We start from the raw sequence: 12,684 nt of genomic DNA on the forward strand, positions 1-12,684 counted from the left end.
GCTGCTCCTTCACATTGAAAGGAGCCAGTTGAGGTGGTTCGGGCATCTGGTGAGGATGCCTCCTGGGCGCCTCCCGAGGGAGGTATATCAGGCACGTCCAGCTGGGAGGAGGCCTCGGGGTAGACCTAGGACAAGGTGGAGAGATTACATCTCCACTCTGGCCTGGGAACGCCTCGGGATCCCTCAGTCGGAGCTGGTCGATGCGGCTCAGGAAAAGGAAGTTTGGGGTCCCTTGCTGAAACTGCTGCCCCCGCGACCCGGCCCCGGATAAGCGGAGGATGATGATGATGATGATGATGAATAATAATAATCAGCTTGACTCACATTCTCAGATTTATATATATATATATATATATATATATATATATATATATATATATATAGGTGTGTGTGTGTGTGTGTGTATATATATATATATATACATTTTTAATACAACTACGCTTTCTTCAGCAGCGATTCAGGGGGCAATTGTCGGTCTTTATTGGTGCGACATTTCATCGCGATACTTTTAATTATCGCCATTACTTTTTTTAGTTGTATGACTGAGCCGTGGCTACATGACAGACGTATACATTGACTGACGCAACCCCGTCACTCCCGTAAACGTTAGCCTCTATGTGGTTAACATTCTGCTCTGTGTGAAGCGCTTCGTCGATCTACATCAACACAAGCCGCGATTAAATAAAATGTTAAAAAAATAAAAAATAAAAAATAAAAATACGATGGCAAAAGCAGCGGAGGCTCCATGCTAACCGCTAACGTAAGTGAAACTGATGCAATACGCTACACACATGGGAGCTAGCTGGCTAGCCACTTAGCCAGCTAGCTCTGAATAAACGCTAGTCTCCTTACCCACAGAGACTTGCTCCACAGCTTTCGTTAGCTCCGTCGCCATGTCTTGTCCAGTTGCGTGTCCGCTGAGGCGGTGAATTATACGTGTTTTTAATGGGGTAACCAGGGAGAAGCGGCAGCTACCGGTGCCTCGGCAGCCACGGACGCGCAGGTTTACGTCAGCCTCAGTCTACACCGGGTTGGTTCACCCAGGAGGCGGGAGCTGCCGCTACAGTCTACAATCTGATTGGCCACGAGTGTCTACGTCACAAACAGAAGAGGAAATCCTATTGGTGTATAGTGTTTGACAGTTCAGTTTATGGGTCACGCCCCCTGCTCCATCAAACTGACTTTTTTTAACCTCACAATTTTGACATTTGTCTTATATCTTATGGAGGACGATAAATGACTAATAATAATAAATAAAAGAAAGAAATAACTAATAAATAAAGAAAAATCCACCTTTAAAAAGCACATTGATAAATACATGTATTTATTCATTCATTCTTTTATTTCTGTGTTTATTTATTCATTTATTTATTCATTATGTCTTTCTTTTATTTATTTATTATTATTACGTCTATTACGTATATAGCTCATCATTGTTTATCTTATCTCATAACGAGGACTTTCATTACAATTCAGTTACAATTTTGACTTTTTAATCTCACAAATTTAACGATTTGATGGTTAAAAACACACACGCACAGAAACATACTTTGATTCAGAACTTTTATTCATTTTAATGCAACATAGCGACAATCACAAATATAAACCAAACAGATAAATTGTATAAACAACTCCACCATTAAAACAAAGATGATTATATAATGTCATCGACTAATCGAATGAGTAAAGTAAGTTATACTGTATGAATGGTTAGTGTGTAAAATAAATGGTAAATTGGACAATTATACACAAATCTGGGTCCCTTTCCTTAACCCTTTAATCTAGATAATTATCCCTCTGTAAAGTCTTATTGTACGCACAAGTGGTAAAACAATACAACAGATCATTTAAGAAGTTGCCTCACAGAGAGATGAAGTGGCAAATATTTTAATCTCTCAGGTTATTGGCAACGGTGGCACGCTGTGTGACAAAGTCAGCACTGACGTGTCAGGATCTGATATAACCACGTACCAAAAACCCAGTCTCACGGAAAGACAGTTACATCATGGATCAAGTGCAGTTTATTTTTCATTTAAAGCATTACTTATTTTAGCAGAATTTTTGTGCCTATACAGACCGAGTCCAGGACAGAGCGGCCGGCTGAAAGTGGTCTGGACTCTGTGCAGGAGAGTCGTGGTTTGGTCTTCAGAGATGCTGTAGAAGGACAAAACCCTTGCACTGTGGTCCAGGTACACACCAATCCTGTTGGACAAAGGGCCTGAGACGTCGGATCTGATGTTGTTGTGTCTGAATTCATATCGTTTGTTGTTACACTGTAAAACCCACGACTTCTTGTTGTGTCCAAATGCACTCTCATGCCCTGCTCTTTGAATGTCCCTGTATGCGACTGCCACAAAAACTTCAGTGCCTGTCCACTGCACCTCCCAGTAACAACGTCCTGTCAGACCTTCATGACACAAAACCTGACACCAGCTGGTGAACTGGTCTGGATGTCCAGGACCCGAACCACTATCCTTGTAATATGTCACTTCTCTATCATTGTTCATGTATACATTGCAGTGTGCAGTACTTGAATCCAGTGTGACTTGACATGAATTCTTGAGGAGCTCATCTCTGGTCTGTGGTTCTTGACATGAATTCTTGAGGAGCTCATCTCTGGTCTGTGGTTCTTGACACGAATTCTTGAGGAGCTCATCTCTGGTCTGTGGTTCTTGTGGCACCTTGAAATCGTCCACTTGGCTCCCGCTCTGGGGTTTTTTGGTCCACTCCTTGAACACGATGTCCTGCAGCGTCTCGCTGACCTCTGACATCACTGCTTCCACGTATGCAGTGAACGGCAGGGGGCGCACGGTGGCACTCGGTGAGTCCGCAGAGACACTCGGACGTGACAGCGAGGTGTAGCTGCTCAGGAACTGGGTGTGATCCTCGGTGTGTGTCAGAAACTCCAGCTCGGCGTTCCTGCTCCTCAGCTCAGCGATCTCCTCCTGCAGCTTCTCCTGCTGCTTGTGGACACGAGTGGTGTCAGACTTCTGACGAGATCTGATCTGCTGCTTCACGTCTGACAGGATCCTCTTGCTGTCCTTCACAGCTTCATCAGCAAAGCAGTTGATGTCCTCCTCCTCCTGTTGAAGACCCTTCACACTCTCCTCTCTGCTCTGGATTTTCTGTTTGATCTTTTCTCGACGCGCCGCAAGCTCCCTCTGCTTCTCTCTCATTTCTGCCGCCACAGAGACGGTGTCGTGGCCCTTGTGTTCGTCCATGGAGCAGAGGTAGCAGATGCACTGCTGATCGGTGCGGCAGAAGATCTTCATCACCTCACTGTGGCGAGCACAGGCGTTCTCCTGGAGCTTGTTGCAGGGGTCCACCAGCTTGTGCTTCCCAAAGGCTGGTGATTGGTAGTGAGGCTGGAGGTGCAGCTCGCAGTACGAGACCAGACACTGCAGGCAAGACTTGACAGCGTTGCGTTTTTTCCCACTGCAGACGTCACAGGCCACATTCTCAGCTCCAGCAAAGCAGGGACCAACGGGAGCAGCCTCGAGTCCCGTCTCCTTCTGCTCTGCCACTAAATCTGCCAACACTGTGTTCCTCTTGAGGACAGGCCTCGGCGTGAAGGTCTGCCTGCACTGAGGACAGCCATGGACCTCCTCGTCCAAGTAGCCTTCAATACATCTCAAACAGTAGCTGTGGCCACAGGGAAGAGTCACCGGATCCTTCAGCAGATCCAGGCAGACTGAACAGCAGAGCTTTTCCTTGGCCATCTGAATTATTTGCTGCGCCATTTTCAGCTCCCAGCGACAGTCAAAGTCTAATGTTTTCACTCGTGGATAAGAGATACAGGCTGCTCACTGAGCTGCAGGAAACTGAGCCGCAGGAAACTGAGCCGAGTATATGTGGAACACATTGGCTAAAGGGAGTGGCCGTTTCTCAATATCCATACTTGTGCGTACTTGAGCGTACTTGCGTACTCCCGTACTTGTGAAAACGTCATCAGCCTCAGTCCAAGTGCTGTTCCAATTCTCAAGTAAGCGAACAGCGAGGACGGTTCTCAAACCCGGAAATGTTCTCGCTCCGCCCATTTTTTACCAAGTATGCATCGGAGGTGACTTAAGCGTACTTGCGATGGCCATGTATCCCAGAATACATTTCGGCGGAGCATAGCAGCAGTTAATAGAAATATAAATCTGAAATAAATATTTGTCTGTGTCCCGGAACAAAGTTTTAACATCATTTGAGGCGAGAAATGAGTCATTTAGAATTCAAACATGTGGTTTGTGTATGAAGATATGACGTATTTATAGTTTGGCAGCGACGTTTGTCGGAGGTGATCAGCTCCGCCTCTGCGGACGTTCGGCGCTCACTGTGCCCGGCACAGAGCAGCGTTACCTCGGCCTGTCCTGATGAAATGATCCGCTGGCTCAGACGTCGCTGTCATTAGATGCTCGGTGTGATCCATATATTTGTTGTTGACGTGTTATTTTGTTTTTAATGGAAACGTTTTGACCTGAAAGTTTGAAGGTTTGTATATTGTTAATGTTTTATTTATTTTAACTTTGAATTTTAGATTTATATTAAAGTCGCACGGTCATTGTATCTGTATTTAAATATAATATGTAAATATTAGATATGTATAGTATAGTATGTAGAGTAGTATATATTTGTACACGTACATACTGTATATGTCATACATACATATATATATATATATATATACTACTCTACAATGCTGTAATATATCTATTTTCCACATTTTATTATTTTATTGTATATTTTAATAGAAATAAATTAATAAATGAAGTTAAATATTTAAAATGTAAAAATAATAACGACATATATATGCATTTATTAAAAGTATTTCATATGTTCATTTATCAACACTGTAGGTGGCGGTAATGAGGCTGCAGCACTTGGCACCAGCCACCATTCAAACAGCAGAACAATACATACATACTTGCATACTTGAGTATTGAGAAACAACCACATACTTGTGTACTCCCGTACTTGGCAAGTATATACTCCCAGCGTACTTCTCAAGTATATACTTCCCAAGTACGCAAGTACATACTTGCTTACTTGAGTATTGAGAAACGGCCAGTGGCTTTGTTTGAGACCAGGAAGTACAGGGAGGAGTTAAAGAGAGTTATTTTTAGTTCGAAGTGAGGCATTTGGTTTCATGAGGCATTAAACCAAATGTTACTTGGTAACAAATGTCACACGACAATCAAAAAGTGAAGCACAACAGGTTACTTTTGAAAATAAGTCAAGAGATACGAGTCAATAATTGCAGAACTGCAAACATGGCAGCCTCTCAAAACAAAAAGACTTCTGAAACTTCACGTCAGAGACAACCTGAGACAGTGAGACGCTCTCAGTGAGATGTCAGGAATATAATACATTTAGCCTCATGTAATGAAATTAACATTAGCTTAAGTCTACGATATCTTAATGAATGCTTTGGAATTTGCTCACTCTCCTGCACCAAAGTCCACAGAGAAAATGAATGATTTTTGACATCACAGCCCACAGGAGTTGTTGATCCACTGTTTGAAATCATTAGTTCACCTTTACCTCAGTGACATAAAACTTACCAGACATGGCAGCAGTGAACCAGCATTATTATGGCCCATATCTGCCATTTAAAACATACATACAGTATGTACGGCGTGAAAGCCCTCACGTGCGTTTGTATCTGCAAACGTATGAAGGCGTTTGTTTCCACAGAGAGCAGCAGTGACACACGTGCCTTTGAAAAAGGATCATGTTTTATTTACAGTGTTTTTCCATCAGAATTACAATACAAATCATTTTGTACGTCTCGACTCTACAGACGACCAGAGAGGATCCACTCAGAGCTGGAGGAGGACAGCCGGAGGCCGAGAGGGTGTGTGTGTGTGTGTGTGTGAGAGCTTTGGCAGAGTTGAAAGTCCTTGGATGTGAGACTCCTCCTCCTCCTCCTGTTCAGTGACTCTCTCCTTTCTTCCCACCAACCTGTGAAACACAAAGCAACGAATGGAATCATCAACCATGACCCTAACCCTTCTGTTAAGCATGCGTGCTTCTCATTACCAAAACTCCGAGACTGTTTGTGACATCTAGAACATTGAAAAACTATGGACTGGCGATCTGTGACCCCGCCTTTCACCCTATGTCAGCTGAGATTGGCACATGAAATCAAACATAAATCCAGGTGGCCAAAAATCATGATGTTCATAACCTTTACCCTAAACTAAACAAATTCTAACCCTAAAACCAGGTTTAACCCTGAGAAAAAGCCTGTTAACCTTGTGGGGACGAGACAAAATGTTCCTATAAGGTCAGAATGTCCTCACGAAGATAGCTTTTATGGTTTTTGGTCCCCGTGAAGATAGAAAAACATGTACACACACACACACAAAAACTCAAACCAAATCGAAACCCTGAAAAAGCTTTTTCAAGCTGTGTAAGGACAAAGAGCTAAAATGTCCTAATATAGGACACTGCATTGAGAAAAGCCTTACTTCCCCATGGAGACCAGTTTTTGGTCTCCATGGGGACATGGTCAGTGTTTAAGCCAGAAAATGTCCTAAAGAGGTCACAAATGCAAATGTCCTTAGTGAGGACACTCGTAGACATAACACCTACACCCAGTTCAAACCCAAACTCTAAAACCAGGTCTTGACCCCGAAAGAATCTCATTAAAAAATGCGAGGAGCTCACAAAATGTGCTAACTCCCCCTGGTTTTAATGTTTTCTGGTCCTCATGAGTGTATAAATACATGTACACACACAGAGTCTGGTTTCCATGACTTCAGAGGACATTACTCTAAACTCAATCAAACCCATACAACATGTCTTCACTGTAAAATGTAATCATTTACATTTTACAGACTTGATTTTTGTCCCCACAACATGAGTAATACCTGCAACACACACACACTTGTTTTTCTATCTTACTGAGGACACTCGTGGACCTTACCTTAACTATCACAACTAAGTGTCCAAACCCTTAACCTTACTCCCTAATACCAGGTCTTAACCTTAAGCCACTTTCAGCTGTGGGACCCAGTCAAAAAGATAGGTTTGTATGGTTTTTAGACCTCAGAAAATACGTGTTTGTGTACATCACAGGCTGCTTCGTACCCGTTTGAAGTCGTTCATGTTGGTGGCCTGTACTGGTGTGCCTATGAATGTCAGGTAGTTGATTTTTGTCGTCTCCTCGTCTCCTTGGTTCGATTTGACAAAGATCTGGTAAAAACAGAAAAACAAAAACACACAGTCAATGAGCTTTTGCATGCAGAGGTTTCTGTTATTCCACACCAAGTTCAACAGGAAGTATTTTATGGTCATAAAAAGTAAATTTAAAGGCTGTCACTTTTGGAAAAATCAAGTTTGAACGAAATCTTAATCTGACAGATTTAACTAAAATTTACTGTAGAAGTTATTCACAATTTTACTTCACAGTGGAGTCCCCGGAACACAAAGTAATTGTATGTGCCAGCTTACAGAGAGTATTGAGTTATTAGTGGATATTCGATGGACGTTGTGTCTTCTTTCACCAAAGCAGCAGGTTGCTATCTGCAGAAAGAGGAATCTCCCCCACCTACAGAAGGCTTGGATCTCCAAACTGCCAGTTACTGTGTGATATGGTGGATGCATATGGCGTATGTGCACCCTCTGCTGGATTCTATGGGGTACTACTTCAATAGGGGCTTATGAAATGACAGCACACACTTCTGGATTCTCAGGATTCTCTGGTCTTTACCGTAACACTCTGTACGTTCTGGAACTTGACGTAGCGCAGCGGGATCAGAGCGTCCTCTTTGCAGTCCTCCTCCGTCAGCTCCAGAGCTTGAAGAGCTTCGCTCCGCTCTGCGTCGTCGAAGCCCATCGACCGAGGGAGATTGATGAACACCTTCACCATCTTAGGGGCTTGGGCTGATGGCAAGGAGGAAGGAGTTAAGGACACGGTGGTAGTCACTAGGTCACAAAGTGCATCAGCTGCAGAGTGAGATCGGTCGGACGCAGAGGAAAACTCACCAAAGTCTGACGATTGTAGCTTCATGGAGAAGAGCTTCACTGGCTGACTGAAGGCCATCGTTATCAACAACTGGACAAGAAGATTTTAAAAGGAAAACAGTTCTGCATTAAACAATGTGTTTTTTCTTTTTTATTTAAGTGTGTAAAAAAAACAAGATGAAATGGTCAATTTGTGTCGGGGTTAACATGGCTGCCTGCTGCGTCGCCAGAGAAAACAATTTTAGCCACTTAGCAAAATGTCTTACGTCAGCATAAGCCGATGACATCTTTTATTAGGGATGCACCGATATGACTATTTCCACCGATACCGATATCCGATATTAATATTGCTGCTATGGCCGATAACCGATATTTACCGATATCGATATATGTTTTTAAAAAAAAGTTTCTGAGATGATAAAAGTTTGTACAGAATGAAAATCATGCAAGCTGAATTTTTGAATGTCTTTCTTTATTTTCAAAACATGTTTTACCTCCAAATAACAAGGTCACATAAGACACAAGTAACCAACTACAAGTAAAGGTTTTTAGAAACCTTTACCACTTGTAGCAAGTGTGTAACTAAATTAAAGTACAGTTTAACTCCCTCAACTCCTGTGAGAAAGTTTGGATCATAAATTACAAACATGAACATAAATAAAAATAATACCCTGCCAAAGTTACTGTAACCGAGATAAGGGCGTCAATACTGGGTACGTAAATAAAGTCAACAACCCTTCCTCCCGACAACAACAACCGCGCCACTTCCCTTCACAATAAAACTACACAACAGATATGAGAAACAATACCTGACAAGCTCTACTAAGAGCTGCCATAATTAAAAAAAACATGTTAAAATACTTTATCAAACTTGCCAGTATTCATGGCAACCAGATATTTATTCAATTGCAAAACATCGGAAAAGTAGCGCCGACTTGGCAGGTTGTTGCGGGGTTCAATATGCGCTATCAACCGTCGGAACCCTCGGCTGGTCGTCAAGAGCAATCATTTCCATTACCTTGATCGTTATTGCCCTGGCCACTGTCTTCCTTTGGTCGAGTCCCAGCTGCGCTGCTTTCTTTTTGTCTGCTGCCTAATGTTACTAGCGTTAGCTTCCTGCCGTTGTTTGTGTACTTCTGGGTGGCGGTTTTTCAAATGACATGATCAAATTTGTGGTATTGAATGACTTGACGCGGAACCCTCCTCGCATTACCTCGACTTTGCAAGTGTTGCATAATGCTTTTCGCGTATCTTCTATGGACACCCTGAAAAATCGCCCACACCGCTGACATTCTCTCTCCTCCACACACACACACACACACACACCTTGTGCTGCGCTTGCATCACTGACGCTGTCCCCTTCCCGACACACATACACAAACAGCAATTAGACGGGTATAAACATCGGTTGTTAAAATCGGCGCAGTTTTACTCATTGCACCGATGCCGATATGTTAAAAAATGACGAACATCGGCCGATACCAATATTAATGCCGATATATCGTGCATCCCTATCTTTTATGATTATGTTCACTGCTGTTCACTTCTGGAAACATATTCTCAGGACACAGTAGTGTCTCAAATGTCCCCGCTGGCAGCCATGTTCCTCTTAGAGCGAGCGGGACAGAGAGAAGACGCAGAAGCTCGTACCTGTTCGTCACAGTCAGACTCCAGGTAGGACGAGTCTTTGACTAAGCAGTTTTCAAAGCCACAGTCGTCGCTTTCGTTGAGGCACTCGCAGCCGGTTTTGTTGACAAAAGGCATGAGGTCCATCTGAAAACACCCCCCCCCCGACACGATTAACTCAAACTCTGGGTCCATTTCTACTGCACGGTTCTCTCAAAACATGACATCGGAAATGTTCTTCTACTCACGTATCCCTTTGGAATGTCGGAATCCTCACTGTTTCCCGGGTCGTTCTCTGTGTGCTGTTTGATCTTCTCCTCCAGACCTGCAACGTCCGCCCCCTGATACTGATCCACCCGAACCCGGTTCCTGAAGAACAAGAACGTCGGTGTGGCTGAGATGTTGTTGGCCGCCGCCGTCGCCTGGAAAAAAAAGACATGGGACATTAAAGCTGGAGTTTTCCGAAACAGGTTTCCTTCACAATCTGTTGTTGCTGTCCAGTCGGATCCTGGTGTGCTGATTTGGTCAAAAGTTATGCTTAAACCTTAAAATAATAGTCCAGATCTTTAAGAAGGATGGAGTTTGGGTTTCTGGACAGCAAAAACTCCACATTAATCATCAGTTTTCCCACCAGATGTGTCTGACGACAAACATAAGAACCACCAGAGAACAAACGCTCACAATCGGGACAGTTTGTTTCCAGTACAGACTTACCTGACACACGTGAACATCTACTTCGAGGAAGACCACATGCGGGTACTTGTTACTCAACATTTGGAACCCTGGAGCTATCGTGACACAGGGCCGACACCTGAGGACGAGGCAGAGGAAGGTCAGTCGGTAAAATAATCTGTTAATTTCACTACAGAAGAGAATAAATAACCCCTGCAATTTGGTGCAGGGAAAACGTCCCTGCACCAAATTGCAGGGGTCATTTATTCTCTTCATATTGATGACACAGCCGATTTAGATAAACATTTTCTTCGTTGTGCAAAGAAAATAAACATAAGTCAAGGAGGCAGCAGCTTATTCAGTCTATGGTTTTACTTCATATCATGGGGGTCTTTGCGTGTATACAGAAGAACGATAAACATTTTAAAGTCTGATACCTGCATCGTGCAAATACTAAAATCAAGGGTATGAAGGCCGTCTCTTGAAGCTAAAATAAATCACTGCAGCCACTGTCTGTCCCGATATGATGCTGCTGGTTATCACAGCATTTATACTTCTACTTCCTTCATAAAACATACATTTAATAATGACAAATGACACACATAATTGTTAAATAAATGTTAAGTTAAACGAGTCATAGAGAACACATTTTGGTCTACTTAAATAAAGGAATAACGGCATGATGCCTACTATTAGGAAAAAATTATTCCATTTATTAATCAGCCCAACTCTCAGTAGAGCCTTTTTATTAAGTGCATACAATATGTCACTTTACTGAGCGTTACTGAGAATAACAGTAAATAAAATAATGTTATATGATACAAAATTATTGCTTATTTGTAATGGTTTGTTCTTGTAAAAGTGGGTCCTCATGTAAGAACTTTGACAAACACAGGCATAAAGTCACTTCGGGGTAATATTTGTTATTTTCTGATTGACGACTAACACAAGACATACTTTGATTTAACGTCGATCGCAACATGTGAATGTAGCGCAGTTCCCCTCAAGTTAACCAGTAAATGCTTACATTGGAGCAGCGGACTGAGAGCAATACTGCTTTGTCATGGTAAGCAATGAAGCTAACGATAGCATGCTAACCTAGCTTACTCCACAGTGGGGACTCCTGTCTTTAAACTCGCTGCTGTGAAGAGTAAAAAACAACAACAAAGTGTCTTCAGGGGAGAGACACGGTAACTAACTCTAACCCGGCAAACACCGCGGCCTCCGTGCCGGTGTGGAAAAGCTTACCCGGCCATTGTGAACTTCACCACGGCGAGCCTGGGGCCGGCGGCCGCTAGCTCCGGCTGGAAGTCCGGGTCGCTGCCGATCACTTTGACGCCAACCATGGTTTACAGTTTACGGCTACGGTGTGAGCTGGTTACCGGGGCGACGTTCAGGACGAGGACGTGGTTGAACTAACGAGGAAAACCGTTGTTATGTTTTTAGCTTTCTGTCAGTGTGCTAGCCGACTAGCTGTCCGGTGTCTGAAACACACACACACACTGCAGGTACAGCAGTCAATGAGCTGCTTCCGGATGTGTGGACTCCTGATTGGGCAACACACAACAGGAGGGGGCGGGGCTTTCTTTTTCTTCTTCATTGTTGTAGAATTTTTTGGTAGCGCTCGTCGTCACTGCCCTCCAGAGGATAAACTGAGGACAACGAGTCACTATGTCGAAATGAAAACTGAGAAATGAATTTAAATATTCACGTTAAATGTGATGAATTAAACGGCGAGTGAAAGCTTTTCTCATCCATCTTTTCAAAAATGACACACACACTTTATCTAAGTTTACACATACTGTAATCATACACTTATTAAACGATTGATAAACATTTAAACTTTAAATACACACAGTTTATAAGTAAAAGTAACAGGGTGATTGTACCAAGACACGATTCTAACAGATTGTACCAATTCATGATCCTAACGGATTGTACAACGCACTCTTCTAACGGATTGTACCAAGACATGATTCTAATGGAATGTACCAAGACACGATTGTACAGAGACATGATCCTAACGTATTGTACCAAGACAGGATTCTAACGGATTGTACCGAGACATGATCCTAACGGATTGTACCAATACACGATTCTAACGGGTTGTATCAAGACGCGATTCTAACGGAAAGAACCAAAACACGATTCTAACGGATTGTACCAAGACACGATTCTAATGGAATGTAACAAGACACAATTGTACAGAGACATGATCCTAACGTATTGTACCAAGACACGATTCTAACGGATTGTACCGAGACATGATCCTAACGGATTGTACCAATACACGATACTAACGGGTTGTATCAAGACGCGATTTTAACGGAAAATACCAAAACACGATTCTAACGGATTGTACCAAGACACGATTCTAATGGAAAGTACCAAAACATAATTCTAACGGATTGTACAACACACTCTTCTAACGGA

The 12,684-nt window shown here is 42.8% G+C and overlaps 3 protein-coding genes across 3 annotated transcripts in view; all 3 read right to left on the reverse strand.

Annotated features, from left to right (window-relative positions):
- Positions 1-1,021, reverse strand: part of nars1 (asparaginyl-tRNA synthetase 1) — an 8,887-nt gene extending 7,866 nt beyond the window's left edge. The window contains exon 1 of the mRNA XM_058618210.1: positions 853-1,021. Coding sequence (XP_058474193.1) covers positions 853-895 — 43 coding nt within the window. The 5' untranslated portion in view covers positions 896-1,021. The remainder of the gene's footprint in view (positions 1-852) is intronic.
- A 571-nt stretch (positions 1,022-1,592) lies between these two features.
- Positions 1,593-4,110, reverse strand: LOC131446348 (tripartite motif-containing protein 16-like). The gene has a single exon (XM_058617513.1). It carries the CDS (start codon positions 3,738-3,740, stop codon positions 2,022-2,024), a length of 1,719 nt encoding a protein of 572 aa, XP_058473496.1. The 5' UTR covers positions 3,741-4,110; the 3' UTR covers positions 1,593-2,021.
- A 1,588-nt stretch (positions 4,111-5,698) lies between these two features.
- Positions 5,699-11,777, reverse strand: txnl1 (thioredoxin-like 1). Its single transcript, XM_058618249.1, has 8 exons — positions 11,500-11,777; positions 10,294-10,390; positions 9,828-10,001; positions 9,604-9,726; positions 7,975-8,044; positions 7,700-7,872; positions 7,078-7,182; positions 5,699-5,946 (listed from the first exon to the last, which is right to left on the reverse strand). Exons 1-8 carry the CDS (start codon positions 11,595-11,597, stop codon positions 5,917-5,919), a joined length of 870 nt encoding a protein of 289 aa, XP_058474232.1. The 5' UTR covers positions 11,598-11,777; the 3' UTR covers positions 5,699-5,916.
- Between the last annotated feature and the right edge of the window lie 907 nt (positions 11,778-12,684).

The sequence above is a fragment of the Solea solea genome, chromosome 19, assembly GCF_958295425.1.
Source record: "Solea solea chromosome 19, fSolSol10.1, whole genome shotgun sequence".
NCBI classification, from domain to species: Eukaryota; Metazoa; Chordata; class Actinopteri; order Pleuronectiformes; family Soleidae; genus Solea; species Solea solea.